We start from the raw sequence: 21,094 nt of genomic DNA on the forward strand, positions 1-21,094 counted from the left end.
GTGCTTTTATTGTTCCACTGTTGATCTGTAAAGTTCTTGTTCCACTGTTGATAGAGGCTGTTCATTTGATGCGTTAGTCATTGTAATTTATTATTATTATTATTATTATTATTAATATTATTATTATTATTATCATTATTATCATTATTATCATTATTATTATTATTGTTATTGTTGTTATTATAATTATTTTTATTATTATGTTATTGGAAGTGGGGCCCCAAAATAAAATCCTGCTTAGTACCCCCACTTGGCCAGGGGTGGCCCTGCACACACACACACACACACACACACACACACACACACACACACACACACACACACACACACACACTAACACACAGCTTTTTCATTTGCTTGCTTTACTTTTTTTTAAGTTATTTATTCAAGCTTTATTTAACAACGCAGAACTTACACATTAAGTAGGCTAAAAGTAACAACTATTTAATATGATACATGAGGGCTGTTCAACAAATGTAGGCTACAATAAGCCTTTGTAACACATGTGCACAGAGGCCACATGAAGCCCGGAGCGCACGTGCGCCCGGGGCGGGGCCGGAGAGTCGCTGTTAGGTTGAGCGCACAGGTGAGTTGAGCTTCAGTTTCGCTGTGTGGATCAGGGGAAACATGGGGAAACTTCAGGAGTTTGAGATCACGTTTGACAAAAGCAAAGAGGTGTACAGTCCGGGAGAGTCGATCTCTGGGATCGTGAGGATAAAGCTGGCCCACGCGCTGCTGTGTAAAGGTGAGGAAGGACTCTTATCGGCAACATTTGTACACCTGGTGGGAAAAAGGCGGAAGTGAGAGGCTGAGAGGTTTCATAATGTGTAATTCAGGCCTTTCCCGCTTTGAATTATGTCTGGACCTAATCTAAAATCATATGAATATTTAGTTCTGATAGATTTGAAGCGGACCTTCTATTACTTGATCCCACAGTCTTGTTAATTGGTTGACTCTGGATTTTAGTTTTCTGCTCAGTCACACAGTATTCTCTTAGAAACAGTCCTGAGTATAGCTCTGTGACAGTTTATTTTTCTTCAAGTAATCACCCAACCAATAAGATGACACTGAACGCTTTAATTGCTCTTTAAAAAAATGGTTTAACTGTGTGCAGATGGGGGCATGATCGGTCACTGACTTTACCTTATCAGAAATGAAAATCAACTGAGGTGGTTAATGATCTTTTACTGAAGACATTACAAATATTTCACCCCGTCAAAATATAAACCCAACAGTTCAGTTGATAAAATGAAGCCATCATGAACTTAGATGCCTTAATGAAAGCCAGTATGTGTGAAAATACTTCAGATGTGAGTGTGCACATGACTGGAACACTCTTTACACATGAACACACCTGTGTGTCTATTTACTTTTGAACATCTACTAATTGCTAAAGTGGTTCTCGCTTCTTCCTTTTTTAATGAGTCATTAGGTAATAGTATCGTTTTCAGTCTCGTTGTTGTTCCTCAGTGTTTGAATAGGCCTGTCAGTCTGTGTGTGTTTGTGCGTGGACAGTCACCACGGACACTGGGGATCTACATGCGCTGGCACCCCGCTGATCTAATCCTCCAAAATCATTGAGGTTCATTCATCTCACACAACTACAGAGGTGTTAGGATGAATGCAAACATGATGGAAACAACCTATAACACAACAGCATCAGTCATTCCAATATAACCTGATAAGCCGCCCCCTCCCAAAAAAACAAAACCCCTAAATTCACAGACAACATACAGAGGACTTTGCATTGATGGGTGGTATCGTAGCCTTGTGTGTTTTAAGCAGGAGTTGGGGATACTTAATCCTGACCTGGAAGAAGATTTTTGGCTCTCAGCGTTTGAAGCCCTAAACAATCTTCCACGCTGACTGGCCCCTTCTTTGCTCTGTGTTTTCTGCCTTTAACTTTTCCTTATGTTTACTCTCTGTGCAAAGCTAAAAGTATTGCATTGTATAAAGCCCATTTCTCTGACATGTAACAGGAGCCTGTGTCTCTTTGTCAGAGCAGTCCCTGCATGCTTCAGATGCACAGTCTGTCGTTAGTCTTTGTTTATTGAATGTACTGGATTGTGTAGTGGCGCTCTTTGTGAGCGGTCAGAAAGACGTTGGAGTCGGTTTATTTTGAAATATGAGTCAGAACACATGTTGTTGGGTCAGATAGCAGGCAGGTGTTTGCTGACAACAGCACTTACTGGGACAAAAGGACAAAGAGTTTATGTCTACTTATGATTTCTGCTATTAAACTTCACTAACACAAAACATTCCTGAGGAGATTTTCATCATGCTGCATATTTTGTCCTGCCGACCGTCCAAAGATGAAACATAACCGAGTTTCTATGAAGTAAGGAAAAGGAAAGGCAACAACTTCTCCTCTTTGAAATCACAATTATTAAATGATTCAGTCTATTAATCTGTTAACTAAACCGGTTTGTGACTCTGACAGAATTTGTCCAATTAAAGACGGTTCAACAAGAGGCTACGACCATCTGCTCCAATATTTTTGAGTTGATTTCATGGCTGGGCTAAAGAGTCTTGTACTGTTACAGGTAATGATCATCTCTGAGCTTTTAGTAAGTAACAACTCCTAGCTAGAAATAAAAATCTTTTTTTTTTCAGCCTGTTTAAAATACACGTCTTTATTGTTTTTAATGTTTATTCCAGCAGAAGAAGAATTCTGTTCCAATGATTTGCAGAAAAACCCTCCAGCTGGGCTCACAGCCCCCCAGCTGAGGAGCACAGATTTGACTTGATGTGAGACAGCTCTGTTCAGTGTTTGACAGCTTGAAGCAGATTTGTTTGTTTTCGAGAGGACACCTCTGTGTCTAATTCAGCTCCCACGACAGACAATGACATCTCATATTTAGACTGGTTGTGTAAGGTTTACAGCATGTAATGTTGTTGCTGTGTGAAGAGTCATGTCACACAGTTTAAAGGTACAAGCTCCTGTTAATAGTGGTTGCAGTTTGAAGGAGCTGTTGGTTAATGCTCGCGCCTCATGTCCAGCGGCTGTGGTCCTCCAGGTGGTCCGGGTTCTAATCCCACCTGTGGCTCCTTTTCCACGTGACACTCCCCGCTCTCTCTCTCTGTCCCTGACTCTATCCTCTATCCTGTCTTTAAATAAAAGCACACAACAGAAGTAATTCAGTTCCCAAACAATCAAGACTTGAAATGACTCCTCGCTAAAACTGGGTGGAGAGTTTGTCTCTTTTGTTCTATAAAAGCTGAACAGCAGAGTTCTGAATTAATTGTGTTAATTTGATTGTTTATGACGACCGGCTAAAAGAGCAGAACAATGGTCAAGTGTACTTGACATAATGTCATGAAGAACCAGTGAGTCAGCATCAGGTCGCTCATTATCACAAACTGAAACAAAAAGAGGTCAAACTGGTAAGAGGAACTTGAACTGCAGGAAGTTATGGACTGTCAGAGCAGCATCTCATCCTAACGAGCTTCTCTTGAACTTTAAGGTATTCAGGGATTTAACTGTAACAAATGACAGACTTTCAATCACAACAAAAAGAAAGGTGCATAAACCCACATACTGTAACTAAATGAACTTTTGTGCCACTTGATCCCGAGGTTTACGAAAGCTTTACTGTTTCCCCGTGCTGGAGTCTCATGAAGTGACCCTTTTTGTCCTTGAGATCATTCTCAGGTGCTCCCCCCCCCCCCCCCTCTGTGGCCTCGCTGTCAGCAGCTTTCATGTGTTCAGGAGTTTCTGTTTGAGGTTTCTTGTTGGGGCTCTGGTCTGTTTGCATTCCTCTTCCGGTAGAGCCGGTTGGGCTATCAGCTTCACAGGGAGGCCGCCTCCCTGCAGGAAACACAACTCTCTCACCTGGCAACAGTTTGAGTCCCTGATGAGCATATATTTAAATCAGCAAACACAGACACCACATTTAAAAAAAAAAAAAAAAATCTGTCAGGGTTCTGAGCCAATGAAAACGTTTCAGAGATGTTCTTCCAATGCCATTTCCAGTATCAGTGTTTGTGTCCACTACCACCTTAAACACACTTTGGGTTACTTTATTGATCAGCTGCCCTGAAAACCGACTGCAGGTGAATTATTCTCTGACAATAACCATGCAATGCTACACAAAGTAAAACGTTAGTTGAGCCAGTAAAATATTAAAATATTCCTGCCAATTTTTGATGCAGGATTTTTGGGTTTAATCTCTTTTGTCTTTTGATCTCGTCTTCAGATGGGTTAGATTATGGGCGACTTTTTTTTTCAATACTATTGATCATTAGAAATGAGGATGGTATCATTTTAAAACTTTGAACGTTGAACCAAAGAATTGAAGATTTTAACAAACTTAATTTGAGGGCTTTCTATCAGCTGATCTCCATGATGGTGATGGAAAAGAAACTCGTTGTGTTGTAACATCTCCATTATTCCATAATGAGAGAGATGGCTAGGTCATGAGTATTTGCACAAACTTTAAATGTTTAAATGTAGGATGAAAACGATACAGTTATGGGGCTGCTCCTTAAAGGTTTACTATTCAAATCATCCACTTCGAAACCTCAGAGGGAATTTGCATCTTGTCTGTTTTTTTTTTTTCTTTTTAAGCTGCATCATTGCACTCAGGAGAAATGCAACCACATGACATCTTTAAACTCTACAGACTCCAGAATACACACCTCAGTATTATTCACTCATGAGCTGTCCTGGCCTGTTTCTAAGGGCCCACTCACTCGAAGCAATCCGTTCTGTGCCTAAGCTCAACCCTGAACTCCACTTTGATTGTTAGTGCTCTGATCTGGTAAACTTGCTTGGCCCTGACGCATGAGAAGAGGTGTGCTGCAGGACCGTACAGTTCATGCACGAGCACAAGTACACGGATACATAACGTGGACAGCCTTCATTATTGACAAAGAGTTTTAGGGCTGTACTTATCTAATAATGACTCAAAGTCAGTGAAGTAGCTGTCATGTTCTCTGTGTAGTTCTACGATGTGCAAACGGGGACTGTGTATCCCTTTTTTATTCTTCTTTATTTTTTTTTAAGTCTGCCTCTTGTAAGCTGAGCTCTACCTTCCTCTCATGGTAATCCAGAAATTCTCAGAAAAAAACCCATTTGTGGTTCATTGTGCAAAATGCGAAGATGAACTGACAAATTTTCATAGATTTTAAAACCCTTTCCATACATAGTGTTTCATACTACAGTCAGAAATGAATTGAATCAAATTCAACCTAAAAGTTTGTTTGTTTCAGTCGGCACTTTTCCTACGACAGTTTTTAGAATTAAATTTGTTGCTTATAATAGATTTAAAGCACTGTTTCCTCAGCTTTAGATGAGCTCAGGTTCATGTTCACCGTCTCTTCATGGCCGACGTGTCCTGTTTGTTCTTTCTCCACTTGTTCACAGTCAGGTCAAACAATCCTTTTGTGATGTTGGATTTATCCACACAGTAATAAATTCTAAACTTAATACATTTTATCATACTCGAATATTTACATTGATGATGCTTATTATCACAGGAGTGACTTCTGTCGAGATCAAGGTCATCTGGAAAACTTTAAACGCTTGGTAAATAAACACCAAATAATAATGTAATCACTATTTACAGCCCTAGCCTGGAGTGTAGAAACAGTAACAGATGCAGTTATTATTTTTCAATGTGAGTTGTTTATTGTAGTTTGAAGTTCAGAGCTTGTCTCTCGTTTTTTGTCTGGATTGTATGACTCGTGTGCAACTTTGTGATTCTGCCCAGGCAGGAAATCAGTTTGACCGACTCTTCCTGACGATCACATTTGCTTATGAAAAGTGATTCATGCTGCAGCTGGCTTAAATAGTTAGTCTGACATCTTTGTGTTCTTATCTGCAGCCATCAAAGTCAACTGCAATGGTTTCTGCGGCATCACCAGTAAGGTCAATGACACGGCATGGGCGATGGAGGAGCAGTACTTCAACAGCTCCGTCTCTGTTGCAGACAAAGGTACGTTGTTCCATGCTGCATTTATTTTTGTCCTTTAGGTGAAATGAACCCATGAAAAGCAGATCACATGGAGCCAGGGATCTCAGGTCTTTCTTCATGCTTCTTATAAACAATGAAAGTGACAGAGAGCTGCCTCTCTTTATATCACATTATGTATTAAAAGAGATGAACCAGCAGAAAAAGGGCCCATCTTGTTTACACTGTTAGATACCAATGCAAAGTGCAGAGACTCTTCATGCCACTGTGTTAGCAAACTACATCAGCAGACATGATTTCAATCTTACTTAAATTGGTGAGTTACTGCTCGGTTCTGTTTGTAATCACTTTCTACACCATCCTGTTCTGCTCTGCTCCCAGTACAGTACGTGTTGATCATCTACTTTTCTTTTTTTTCAATCATGAGTCAAGTTGCACAGGGTAGATCTACCTGACATGGGAACACATAGAGACTTTCAAAATAAATCCCCATGAACCTCCTGACGATAATATATCACTGTATCAAACAAATCTTTTTTTCACTGCATAAAAACAAATCAGCCTCAGACAGGCACAAGTGTCCTGTTGTTTGCATGATGTTTCCCTTCCCCATGTGCTGCCTGCAGAGCGACCTGCTCACAGTTAACCTGGACTCGGGTGTGATTGCGCTCTACATGGCTCATTTATCCCACTGAAACACTTACAGTCATAAAAAACTTTTATTATCTGATTTACCAGGCTCACTATAAGCCTCATTTTAGCTCAGTGTACTGTACAGCCTGACTGAATCAACCTTTTAATGGATATTGTTGCTACACTGTTGTGACTGGTTAGCTTCTTTACAAATACGACAGGAGCATCACCTTTTTTTAATTATTTTATTCACAGCTTAAAGGCCACTTTTATTATTATTGTTGAATTAGCAGTCGGCTAACCTCTTAGCGAGCAATAGGTAGCATGCTAAAGTGTTGGAGAGCCCTGAATTCCAGAAAGCGTGCTTCTTGGTTTTGTCTTAATGCACAACATCAACACTCACTCAAAGTGAACAAACTCTCAACATTTTAAGCAAAAACCTTGACAAGAATGTTTCTTTTGCATTAACATTGTGTAAAGATAAAGTGCAGAGGATGAATATTAAAAGTTCCTTTTTTCCGTGTGGGTTCTGTGTGCAGCCCTGCGGCAGATCAGCCTGGTGGGAAACAGCAGCTTGATTGTTTCCACTGACTGATGTTATCTGTGCTCTTTTTTTTTCCCCTTGCAGGAACCCTGAAAGAGGGAGAACACACTTTCCCCTTCAAGTTTCTCATACCAGGTAGGAGCATGGAGTGATGGGATTAACTCTTGTTGCTCCCTGTCTTTCTTCTGTTTGGGTGTTTGTACACCGGCATCTCCGTGCCTGACAGACGAGCCCCGGCATGTTGATCTTTACCCTCATTTGCTTACAGTTCAGGATGGGACTTTTATCCCAGCATTCACTGCAGCTGATGAGTGTTATGTAAATCATTGCACGGATTTCCAGTATTTAGTTTGAGCCTGCCTCAATGTTAAAGTTCCCATGAAATCAAAATAGATGCACGTATTAAGTTTTTATCATCTTGCACTGATGTTGCAAATCGACAAGTATCTGAACCAACACTGACATAATAGTAACGATAACATAGTATTAACATGTATTGGTGTGTGCCTTACTTTCTTAGCTGTTGCCATCTTTGTATTTTGGAGCCATAGGTGACCAAGTTTGGATAAACAGGTGGATTTTTTCAAAAGTTTATTTATTGACAACAGAAGCTAATGTGGTTGAGCAAGGTGAAGGTGTTAGTCATTGTTACTGTAAAATAACATTTTGGACACTAATATTGGCTTAAAAGATAATCTTATTAAAAGTAGCAGCTTTCTCCTCTGAGTTTTTTGGATAACCAAACGCTGAACAAGACATTATTCAGGTTGTGTGGGACGAGACTTTTCAATCAAAGTTTACACGTCCAAAGCATAATCTGCTGCATCATAGTTCTATAACGATTGAATTTGTAAAGTCAACACCTTGCTGCGTTGACGAAGACTTAAAAACATGTTTTTAAAAACATGTTTTTTAAGTAAGTGATTTTCCAGATCACTGGACAGTCTTATTAAAACTGCAGCGCAGTGACCACCAACTGTCAGCTGATGGTAACATCCCGGTGTTTTAGACACTTTTTAAAGATTTAAAGGCTGATTTTCAAATTACTGCAGTGACGTAATAAACCAAAGATTAGATTTAAACCTGCCTGCCAGAGGACAACAGCCTCTAAACATGGGGCATGAATATTTACCACAATGCCACCGGGGCCCAAGAAAGTGTCTTTTTTTATTGACTGGATAAAAAAAATGTAGTAGGGCCTATAGCATTTTTTATTTTTTGTTACCTTATTTAGCTTTAACTTTACTTAACCAGGAGAGAAAACTAATTGAGATTAGTTTTTTTTTTTCAAGAAAGGTACTTGTGTTGCTCCTGGACAAGACCGGGAGCAACACAAGTACCAGACAAACAACGAGTAACAATTAATCTGAGCAGCAAATGTTTGTCAAGGTCATCCACAAACATTTCTTAAGTTTCAATTCATTTTATTACATGTTATTACGTGTTCCAAGTAAAAAGAGCAGCAGATTTAAAAGCCTTTTTTTCCCTCTCTTCGTTCTGACTTTTGAAACAAAGAGGTCGTGGGATTGAAGGTCCCTGTAATCTTCTGCCTGATGAGGGTCAGAAGGTATTTGAGCTTTCCGCCCCGAGTGTGACACCAGGAAACATGGCCACTGTGTGACTGTGATCACAAAAGCCTTCAAATAAAACAAAAGAAAGATATATCTCTGGTGCTTCTCATCATCCTCAAGATTTCCATCTGTCATCTACGTTTCCTGTCAGCTGTTGTCCAGAGTGATGTCAATCGCCACTTTGTTCCACTTACTCATAACAGAGCAATCTGAGGACACTCCCTGATGACGTCGGCACATTTCAGATGGACAGCTAAACAACAAACATGCTGATTCAAAACCATGACTTTGTTATTCTTAGAGAGTTAGACACTGTATTATGAAGTATGACCTCCATGTTTTTACTGTTTTAATTCAAAAATTATAAGATTAAGAAACGGTAAATGAGATGAAAAGAAAACATAAAAGTGGGTTCAAATTATGGCAGAGATAGCTTTTGATGTAAAATAATGTCCTTAAATCCATTTTAGCTCAGAGTCTACACACTGATGAACATGTTTTAAAATTGTGTAAGTTAAGGACAATTGTTTTGGAACAGGTTTTTGAACAAGTTTACACTTCGCCTCTTACTTCCAATTAACACATTGCTTCCATTGCTATTTGTGTTCCAGCACAGTCAGCCCATGTGTTTAGAGTTACGAGGCCACTTATCTTTAAAAAAAAAAACAACAGCAGTCTGACGAGAGGAGCAACAGCGAAACTCAAAAGCAACTGAACCGGTTTGTCTGGTCTTGTAGATCTAAAAACATATGGCATAAAAAGTCTGACCGTTTTAACCACAGGAGTCACAGCAGGTTCATCAATAAACTCTCTGGAGTCTTATTTATATATTAAAATAAAAAGTCTGACACAAGTGTGGGAATAAAACGCTTAAGTTACTATAGAGTGCTGTCATCCTTTAAACTTTGAGGAACAGGATTTGGTTATGTAATACAATCCAATTGTCTCCCTAAATTCCTTTGCACTGTTATCATACAGCTTAATGAATTCCTTTTGTATGACCCGGCTCATGCATATTTAATTTCTTTCCCACAGAATCAGCTCCAACGTCATTCGAAGGCAACTACGGTCGGATCGTTTACAGACTGAGGGCTTTTATCGACACCCCGCGGTTTGCAAAGGACTACAACGTAGAGAAACCTTTCTACATGCTGCGACTTTTAAACCTGAATGAAGTGCCAGATATATGGGTGAGAACATCATGACCTGCAACTTTTATAGTCCACCCTGAACTATGAAGAGCAGCACAAGATGCACATGTTGGTCTACAGAGTTTAAAACGCCACCAACAGTGACTTCAGTCTAGCCAAATAAATTTTTTATAGCACATTTAAAACAGCATGAGCAGCTGACGGCACAGACAGACAAACAAATCAAACAGTATTTAAAGACGGCAAAGTCAGAATAACAGCCAATAATGTTAACAGAGACACATTTAATATATTTTAAGGGCCAAGGGAAAGAGGCAGGGGATTGAGCTGTGCTTTGAATAATTTCATTGAGTGTTTGGGGGGGGGGGGGCACTGAGCCCAAGCGACGACCGAGGGAGACTTGCTCAGAGGATCTGAGTGATCGTTTTAGGGAACGAGGGATTAAAAGATCTGATAAATAATGCGGAGCCAGTCCAGGGAGTGACTTAAAAACAAGCAAGAACTTTTTTAAATTCTACAATCAACAGGGAGCTCAATGGAGAGAGAAGAGCATGATCCTCTCTGGACGTCATAATCAAGAGTACGCTGAGAGCAAAGCCTATACCAAGAAGTCTGTAGTCAACCTCCAACACTAACATTGGAGGTTAGTTAGTAGGCATGTGATGGCTTATTTTGTTGTCACATCTTGTTTTTTCGGTGCCAGCAGTGACTGTATGTGGTTCAGAGGGGGGATGTACTTTGTAACGTTTGACAGGTTTCAGACTTCGATCAGAAGGAAGCTGCACCTGTATCTCTATATGAGACTTTAATTCACTAAATTAACATCATGCTGCAAAGATTTAAAAAAAAAAAAAACAACATTTAACTACCGTAAATTCCGTACTATTGAGCGCACCTGGATATAAGCCGCACCGGCTAAAAATAAGTAAATAAATGTATTTGTACATATATAAGCCGCACTTGATTATAAGCCGCAGGTGTCCACGCTATAACAAGAGCTATTTACACAGACGTAGGCTACCGGTAACATCCGCAAATACTGTAGCGTCCGTACGGACGTTAAAGGACGACGAGAGCGCTCAAATAATAACTTTTAATAACCCGATCACTGTCGGCCGTGACCACGCCGTTTACAGCAGAGAGCAACACATAACTTGCCGTAACAATCCAACTCTCTCCCCCAGCGTTCTCTCATACAGCCACTCAACACGTCCTCGCTGGTGCATTCACTGACTCTCCACATAATCGGAATTATGAACACATTATCAACTACTGACTTTACAACATGAACCGTTACAATACGAAGCCTAGCCGACGGTGTCTGTAACACGGCTGATGAAAAAGATGACCGTAATATATTTCACAAGAAAAAGTCCATCCATTCACTGCCTCAGAATGACTTCATTACTCACTTCCTCAGTCTCTGTTGTCGCTGTCAGTGTCATCTTAACGTGCAGCAGCTCTGTTAGCTTCTTTGACAGCCAGGTCGATCGCCTTTAACTTGAAAGCTGCCTCATATGTATTTCTCCGTGTGTTTTCCATGATGAGGGTGCGTGCATGAAGCGCAAAATGACTGATATTAAGATCCGACGTGACGAAGTCAAATGTTTTTGCGGCAGAAGCTCATTGTCCCCCATAAAAAAATCCATAAATAAGACGCACCGGAGTAGAAGCCGCAGTGCTCGAAGTGTGAGAAAAAAGTAGCGGCTTATAGTCCGGAATTTACGGTATTTTTACTAAAGTTATAATTCAACAGGCTCATTATGTCCTGAACTTCTTACAACCATGGTTATTTTTACAACCAATGGTGTCATCCTGGTCGGCCATTTAAAATAAAGCAGGTTTCATACACTAAAGCATGGGCTTCTTCTAAAACCAACAGGCTGCATCCAAGTTTCAAGTTGAGACCAAAGAGTCCTCAGCTATGTCCTTGTCCTGTGTTTTTGTCCTTAACCTCTCAGTTATAGTCTCTTAAAGGACAAATGTTTGGCCACACCCCCAACCATACGTTTTATGGTGCCATAAGTCTGATGTGCATCATTGAGTCTGTCTGAAGACAACTTTGAACAGAACAGAACAAGAGATGATTCAGAGCTGATCCTTTTTATTGTTTTTTTTTTGTCAAAAGGAAACCTATACATTTTAATGTGACAGACTTGAGCTGAACTCTTTAAAAACCTGAAAGTGAGACGCATTAAAACGTCTGTAAACAAAACCCTTTGAATGAAGCAGCTGCTCTACAAGCTAGACCTTGTTTAGTTTGCATTTCCTTCATGTCTTGGTGCTCAAACATGTTAGAAACATGGGGGTATAGAAACAGACCCGCCCACTCAGGGACGCTGTTAGTGGGGGGCACAATGGCAGAGTTTGGACACTAGGGGACAAATCATTAGAACCAAGAGACTTTGTTCTAACAAACTTGAAAGGAAATAAGAACAGAATCGACTTTGTGCTGCGGTCTAAACTGAGGGAGAGTGGATAAGATGGAGGAGCTGTGCACTTTGTTTGGTTTGAGAGACTGGTGCTAAAGTGCTCCACCTACTGGACACTACTCTGAAAGTTGCTATCATACCTTTAAGCACAGAACTTTTTTCAGACATTGACAACTGATGAACCGCGAATCCTGCCCTCCTCTATCTGTGAACTGTAAATAAATTAATCTAAATATTAAATTCTTCCATTTAAATGTGTCTCACTGTCAGTCTTTATTAACCCATCCTCTTGTACTCTCACCCTGCAGGGAATCTCTTCGTCTGCAGTGACTCAGCAGTTCACCTACATGCTGATGAAAACGGGTACCATTGTCCTGAAAGCTCAGACTGACATGAGGGGTTACACACCTGGTCAGATCATCCAGGTGACAGCCTCAATCCACAACCAGTCAGGGAAGAACACAGGCAACATGGCCGCCAGCCTGATGCAGGTAAACACTTTTTAAAGCCTCTAAAAACACATGTGAATGGGAGGGTTGGGTCCAGAATTAAAACTCTAAAATATACTCAAAGTCAAAGAACTGTCTTTAAATCTTAGTCATTTTCACCTTCTTTACAAAGCTATTAAATGCTAATACTGTATGTATCTATAATTTGTAGATTATACCATTTGATAGTGTGCTCTGTTCTGTTTATGTTCATTTGTGTGCTCTGTTAGTTATCTTTGTGAAATACCAATATTTGCTGTTCCCGTTGCTTGTTAACACAGAACTACGTAGGTTTATAACCAGGCCCTTAGTGTGTAAACTAAACAAACCACGAGTCTGTGAGTCTAAATGAAAACTGAAGAAGCTGAAGTGTGTGTACAGCTGCTGGGTTGGGTTTGTGTTAGCATGGGATTCAATTCCACTGAATCAGTGTTCAGGAAAACAACAGGACTGTATACGTCTGCTTTAAAGCTTTCTCTCACAGCCGTACTAATTATAAAAAAAACACAATTTTTTTTTCAATGGAGTTTGGATTCTTCAAGATTTATTAGGTTTGCAACATTTTTAATTTTTTTTTTTTACCTGAAAAGGCAGATCCCCTAGGTATCAATATGTATAACAGCAATAGTGTGCGTGTGTGTGAGTTTTCCAACTGCACTCACTCTCTCCTTCTCGAGTTTGGGCTTCATGACGCATCGGTTTGCTCTGCAGGTGACCAGAGAGGGAAAGAAGAAACATCTTTCTATTAATGCAATGATAGTGAACCGCCATGTAATTTTTTTTCCTCCTTTGACGAGCCTGGCTGTTTTGGAGTGACATGCCGCTGCTGAAGTGCACCTGCAAAATCTTCTAATCTGAAGGATTTTAAATGGAGAAACAACCCAAACCCCTTGGATTTCATCTAACCTAACAAATACAAGATATGCTGCAATATCTAGATTAAAGCGGCAAACAACCATTGGATCATTAGGATGTGTCATTTCCTAAATGATGTCGATTGAGGTTTCGTGCCGATTTGTGTTTTCAGAGAGTGACGTATGAGATGAAGAAGCCGGTCCATGATTTGAGGTCGATCGCGGAGGTGGAGGGAGGTGCGGTGAAGGCTGGGAAGGAGGTGGAGTGGAAGGAGCAGATCATCATTCCTCCTCTTCCTCAGTCCTCCCTCGTTGGCTGTGATCTTATTAAGATTGAATATTATGTGAAGGTGAGCTCATCGTCAGCAGTGTTTTGCTATCATGTTATAGACTGGTTGGTTTATCTGTCGACTCATATAGTCATCCATATGTTTTCTGTTTTGGATCTAAATAAGCACCTCGGCCACTTTCAGAAAACATTCACACAACAGCTGTGTCACGGATTCAACCATTGTCCTCCCAAGGTTGAGTTCTGAAAGCACGACCAGGATTGGCAAAGTGCAGTACCAAAAACGTTATCCACGACCCTCTCCAGGTCAAACTGAGTAACACACGAACCATGACAAAGCCTAGATTAAAAAATGACTGGCGTTTTCTTACATTTCTTTCTCATGTTTGTAAAGTGCTTTGTGTTCAGTGATTCCCACATTGGCTCTGTGGCTGGAATATTCAAGAGCAAAACACAGCATAGCTGATGTGCTGTGACTTTTAATGTATTAAGATATCATGTATATTTTGTGGACTTTTCTTGGAGATTGCTGTTGGATAATGAGAGATTTTCTTTTTGTGTCAAGCAGCCAAAAAATTGTAGGACATGTTGAGAGGAAGAGGAACCGAGAAAATGAAGACATAAATGTCCCTCTGTAGCCTCCACTGTTTTCACATTATTTTCACTGAGATACACTCTGGATATTTCAATTAAAAAAACACTGTCGCTTGATGCCGACACTTTAATTGAATCACAATAGGTTTTCTTCCCACCGGCCTTCATCAGCTATGATGATGAAGGACTAAGACGTTGGATAATTTAATAAATGCGTCGGCACAAAGTGAGTCTATTGTGTGGGAGCTTTTCTCATTGTTTAAGTTTCACCATCCACTGAAAAAAGAAAAATCTCTGCACTCAAATTTTAATGACAACTCAGAGGCACATGTACGTTGCAAAAATAGTACATGGGAGAGAAATAAAGTACAGCACATGCCCATGCATATAGCAATGCTCAGTGTCACATATTGAAAACCTAAATCTCTGCACTCCTGAATGTGTGAGAGGTTTGTCGAAGGGCTTCCTTCTTGTTCCTGAACTCTGTTCCCTTTTGTGAGTGTCGTCTGTTAAGTCTTTTGACTTCTGAGCTGTGCACATTGTTAATGAAGGAGACGATAATAAAGAACTTAATTGCAATGTGTGTAGTGAATTCAACGGTTGAGGAGGTGAGACTGTTCACTGTACTCCAATTCTGTTCTTCTAATTCATCAAATACAATATTTGTGTATTGCGGTGTAAGTAAGTGTATTTCTCCCATACATTTTGCTAACAAAATGATTTCTTCTCTTTATCAGGTCAGTCTGAAGTCTCCGGATGTCATGTTGACGTTACCCATCCAAGTAGGGAACGTCTCACTGGACAAAAAACAGCGCTCTTCCAAAAGACCCGCTCCTCCTTCCTCCTCCACGGATGAAGCCACACCAGCTCCCGTCTCTACGCCCGACGCCTCCACCTCTCACACCACTCCCACGCTGCCCCCTCGCCCTGCCCCTAAACCTGCCCCCCGTTCCACCCCGCGTTCCCGGATGTCTTCCCTTAATTCCCCAAGCGCCCCTCCGGCTGATTATCAGCAGGGGGCCGAAGGCGGGGCTCCGATGAGTGACGGGTACCCCAACAAGCGCCAGTCTCAGCTGGTGTCGCCCAATGCCTTCAGTTACGCCCCCGGCCTTCTCTTCCCCCAGAACCAGCAGAATGTCCCTGGTGCAGTACCGGGAGGATCCTCAGGGGCCACAGCACCATACCCCACAGGAGGGGCCGTCGCAATGCCAACACCAAACATCCTGCCTCCCGACTACGGCACCTCATCTTACCCACATGGTTAGTTTGCAAAAGCTCGCTCTGCACCTTTTTAGAAATTTACACCAGATGTACCTGAAGAGGAAAAATGTGCAGTCCAAAGCAATTCATCCGCCCTGCAGTAAATACGGCCTTTAAGAACATTTCTCTTCATTGCCCCTTATTCTTCGTTCCAGTGTAACATGTACCAGTATAAACCGATGAGACATGCGACATTAAGTATAGCTGCAGAAAAGTTTAGCAGCGCCACTTTTGACATAGTTTCCCCTTCATGAGGTCATAATCATGCCTTTAATGAAAATGCTGATATGCTGTGAAGTAGAAAAAAAAACCCATTGTGGAGTGCTGTTTTGATTGAGAAGACAAAGAGAGAAAATGATTGACCAGCGAAGGTGAGAAGGGCGACTCACGCCGGCTGTTGGTCCGTCCCTCACGACTGTCACTGACTAAGAGGTCAACGACTGTACAGTTAGCGAGCAGGACTCCAGACTACACATACTGAAAACAGATGGAAATGTTGTGGTCAAGACTAAGACGTTTAGGGATCGAGTCAAGACCAAGACTATAACGATCACGTTTTTGTGCAGCAGACGTGTCACTCACTTAGACTGTAACGTCAGGAAGGTTGCAGCTGATAAAATGACATGAAGTTATTTGTTCTTATGGAAAGAGGCATTTTCCTTCTAATCACAGTCATGACGTGGAAAATATCCTTTCAGTGGTGATCTTGACTGGTTTTGACTTAAAATCCTGATTCCACCCAATCCAAGACTGAGACAAAACTGAGCAAAAATGTTTTGGATTCTGAGACCTTCAAAAAGTGGTCTTGAGAACAAGCACAATTCAGAGTACTACAACACTAACAGATGGTACCGAAACACCTACACAACTGAATAGAAACTGCAGGTTGTGGGCTTTGCAGAAGGCAGTGAAAATCACCACGTGGGAAGACGGTTTGAATAACTTCCCCCTCTGGGAGACCCACAAAACAGGCCGTGTCTTATCTACTGGCACAACTTGTATTCTGGTAATGACCTTAAATGTCAAAGAGATGAGTAAGGCATAAAGAAAGCCCTCTGAGTACATTTGATTCCCCAACATAAACTCTTAAATTAACATTCTGAACGTTTTGAAGTATTTCAAAACATTGTTTTGTAGATTTGGTGAGATGAGGATCATTGGCAGTAGCTCTGAAGGAAACACTGTGGTCCTTCAATCAACGTTACGAGTTTCTTAAGACACTGAACTGGACTTTTTCTGGCCACGCTTCAACAGAAGCCTCATATTCTTGGTTTGTCAGTTCATTCAAGATGCAATAAACACTAAATACAACAGAGCGGTGCCACCAGTGTTCCTTCGTATCGACTATCAAACACGTGCTGCGAAGAGAGTCATTCTCTCATCTAAGTGACAGTAGTGCAAACCCTCTTGTTCCATTCAGTGCAGATGTTGTTTTTTTTTAGAAGATGTATAATTTCATATATTTCTAGTACATAATCTAGTCCCTTCTTTCTCCTTATTGTGTGGGAAATATGTCTGTAAATTGCAGCTTAAAGCAACATTATGTAGGAATTTGGTTTGGAGCATCCCCTAAAGGTCGCTGAGTGCAACTGCACTGTTTGAAGACACTTATTGTGCTGTTACACCAACCCCTCTTAGACAGTGTGTATTTGTTTACAAGCAGAGGGTGACGAAGCAAGCAAGACGTTGTGAGAGCTTAAACAATCATGACGGCTGACAAGGTACAGTAATACTTATGGATTGACCCCCAAATATGACTCTGCAAGCGTCTTCAGCCCATTGTTTACAAAAAACGTTTAACAGTAACAGCTCTTATGGCAACTGTCTACTAATATCTTAATGTAGAGTAAAACCATAACTGATGTAGAAAATCCAAACTTAGACCTCTGAGTCCTGGTGGTTTAGGGATCTAAAAATGTCCCAAATCAATGAGTATTAAAAGTATTAACTGTGTTGGGTTTGTTTGTGTCTGACTGTTTGTGTTACAGAGGCGCCTCCTTCTTACGATGAGAGCTGCAACACATGAAGAACCAGAAAATCTCCTTCAGGATGACGATCCATTCAACCAAACAAAAGCATAAGCTCCAGCTGTAGTTCCAGTCCTTTTTTTTTTTTTTTAAACCGTGTAAGTTTTAAGTTTTATAAATGCCACAGAATCAAGATCTTGATTTAAAACTACAGTGAAATTATCCTCAACACTGCTGCCAGGTGAACAAGGAGCCTCACTAATCACACTGGAGTTGTTCTTAACTTGGTTTGTAAGTTTTAGCACTTTGAATGAAAGGAGCAAAGAGGGGATTAGGTTTAGTCGCATGTGCTGATCTTTGTGTTTTCAGTTATTTCGGAATAGTCATTGGCATCCGTGATGTCACATTTTATGTACAAAAACAAATCTACAAAGCAAACCATCTCATCGAGTGATCATTTTTTTTATTGTTTCAGAAGCCTGTTGATAATGAACCCGAGGATTTCTCTCATTGTTAACTTTTAGTCTTTTTAACTTCATTTTTATTTGAATGATTAAAACTGAGTCGATGGTTTGCTTTGAAAAGATCTTTTATTTACCATTATTTGTTTGTGCTATGCCTGTGAAAAATCCAGACTTAAAGTTCATGTTATCGAAATACACGCCAGTGTTTTTCAAATGCTAGCGTGTCCCTCGTCTGTCTGCAAATCACCCAATGAGGAGTCCATCACCATCCTCTCTTTAGCCTGCTCCACTTTTCAGAGAATGTGTGCTCAAACAGGCTGTTTGGAGATTTTCCCTTAGTGACATCACAAAGGGCAGTAACCCCTCCCCCAGGTGGTTGACACTTGTTTTTCTTTTTTTACTTTTAAAACAACTAAAAATGCAGTTTAAGATGTCCAGAAGTAATTTGACTCATGACGACATTTCTGTCATAAAACTGAAATGCAAACAATGAAAATTACACTTACATAAAAAACTACTTGGAATATCTATTATTTTTATAACTCGTCATAACTGATTTTATCTACATCAATTGCCCTAGTCATAATATGGATCGTTCTTCTTAAACGATGTGCTTTGACCATATCCAAAATAGATTTTTTAAATACTGAACATCCCTAAAGTTTGTTTTACATATGACATACCTGAGTTGTGAAACTACAAGATAAAAGACCAACCTTTTTCAAACATCCTTATGTGCGATAGTTTATAACCTCTGCTATTCATAAATGAATAACTGAAATCCATAATAAATCTTAAACATTTATCATTTGACTTATAATATTTTCTACATTTGAAGAAATATATTTTTAATATGCCTGATTTGTTTGATCTTTAACCTTTAGTCCAAGACTCTCCTGACTGATGAAAGTATAATTACAAATGATCAGCTCTTCAGATTAAATGTTTCAAAAGCCTACCATAGACTTCGTTTTGGCAAAAGTGGCAGTTTAATATTATTCTCTAATTCACTTTTTGTATATAGGTTGTGTTGCTCTTCTGCTGCTAAACGGTTCTTTGTCCCTTCTGCTTTCAATTGTGTAAATGAACACAGAATCACTCATGGTGTTATTTTCATTTCTTTCTTGTTGATGTTCCCACATTATCATAATCGGAGAGCTCGGTGAATGTCTTCATATTACTTGATCATGTTAAATACATCAAACATGCAGAAGGTCAATTATTTATTTATTGTTGTTCTGGATTTCAATAAAACTGTATAAACTGCCGGTGTGTTTCTGTCCTCTGCAACACATCAACGCACTTCTTTTAATCCTATTTCAAGAGCAACTTCTGTCTGTTCAAGGCGATAACAGACTTAATTAAATGCAGGCTTGGTGATTTTCAAAAACTAGCATGATTTTGAAAGTAGCATTCCCTCAGTGCTCCATCTACACCCACCACCTCCCCTCTGTGCTCCTTACATGTACGAGCACCGTTGCTACAGAAGCGGACCTCCGCTTATCGCTTGCATTATAAACGACGTCATCTTGTGTCTCATTCAAGTAAACCCTAAACTTGATCATAATGCTTTTTTTCTTTTTTACTTGACTATTTCAGTGCTCACAACAGCCAACAACAAACGCAGCTTAAACTCCAACTCTTGCTTTGAGTGTGGGCTAGAACATGCAAGTCAACTTTTTTTATATAGCACATTTATGAACCAAAGTGCTGTACATTAAGTTTAGTAAAATACAATACTTGAATTTCCCTCGGGATCAATAAAGTATCTATCTATCTATCTATCTATCTATACATCTATACATCCAAACATTTAAAAAAAAACAACAACAACAACGTAAAAGCAAATTTAAAAATAAGTGAAAATTCTGGGGCTCCGGTGGCGCAGCGGCAGCGCGCGCACCCCATATAGCGAGGCTTTGCTCCTCGCGCGGGCGGCCCGGGTCCGCGTCCGGCCTGTGGCCACCTTCCCGCATGTCTCTCCCTGCTCTCTCCCTGCTTCCGACTCTATCCACTGTCCTATCAATAAAGGCCAAAAATTAACCTTTAAAAAAAAAAAAAAGTGAAAATTCTAACTATAGTAAATGTAGTAGACACTGCTGTTGGGATAAAACCCTGTTCAGTTGTGGTAGAGGTGCAAGAGGTGGAGAGCGAGCAGGGAGACGGGGAGGTGTGTGATTGGTTCATTAGATTACCACAGTGCATTTTATTAAGAAAAGAAAATGGAGTTTACATTTTTGGGGGGGCTTTCCACTCTTTGAGTGGTCACATTTGTTTCTCAAATATAGTTATTTATATTTTAATTACTTAACTTATGTGGCTCTGATGGTCAACTGTGCAATTGTTTAATGATTGCAAAAAACATTTCACTACATTTTTCAGGGACTGAGAAATATTTCTCTTCGCTGCAAGTGAAATAAATTTTAAAGTCCCAGAAAAATGTTTCAGGTTTTCTGAAATCCTTTCATGTTTCATGAAATACTTTTGTTTTTCAAAAGCGTGAAATATTTGACCGGCTGACCTTCAGGGCCACCATACTTTACAGACAAAGAGACTAGTGTCAATACTACTGACAATGCTTTCAGTTCTACATTTTAATGAAACTCACTAAACTCTTTTGGGACATTGAATTTCGGTTTTTCTGACTCTTGTAATTGCTTATGTCAAATGTTTAATACAGATTACCTTATGTTTAAGAGCTTTGAACAACTTGTAGGATGTAGGGCGCCTGTACATTAGGACTCTCTCTGGAGGCTGCTGAGTGTAGCATGCCTAATCTGCATCAGTAAACCTCGCGAATTTTTTTTTAAAAAACAGATCAAATGATCGAGTGACCTTTATGTGATATTTTGTCTTTTATATTTGATTTTATGCTGATCACTATTTTAAAACTCATATATGGTAAATACCCATAGAAAATGTGAGCTAAGATCAT

General features: G+C 40.1%; 1 protein-coding gene across 2 annotated transcripts; it reads left to right on the top strand.

Moving 5' to 3' along the window:
• The first annotated feature begins 518 nt into the window (after positions 1-518).
• Positions 519-18,141, top strand: arrdc1a (arrestin domain containing 1a). 2 transcript variants are annotated; one of them, XM_079366324.1, is made up of 8 exons: positions 519-745; positions 5,826-5,936; positions 7,174-7,224; positions 9,696-9,850; positions 12,552-12,734; positions 13,759-13,935; positions 15,206-15,728; positions 17,717-18,141. In XM_079366324.1, the coding sequence occupies exons 1-8, from the start codon at positions 628-630 to the stop codon at positions 17,752-17,754; spliced, it is 1,356 nt and encodes a 451-aa protein (XP_079222450.1). In that variant the 5' UTR covers positions 519-627; the 3' UTR covers positions 17,755-18,141. The 2 variants fall into 2 exon arrangements, with proteins under 2 accessions (XP_079222450.1, XP_079222451.1); XM_079366325.1 differs by lacking the exon at positions 17,717-18,141 and adding an exon at positions 17,392-17,439.
• Positions 18,142-21,094: the final 2,953 nt, after the last annotated feature.

This window comes from Symphodus melops (assembly GCF_947650265.1).
Source record: "Symphodus melops genome assembly, chromosome: 1".
Classification (NCBI taxonomy): Eukaryota; Metazoa; Chordata; class Actinopteri; order Labriformes; family Labridae; genus Symphodus; species Symphodus melops.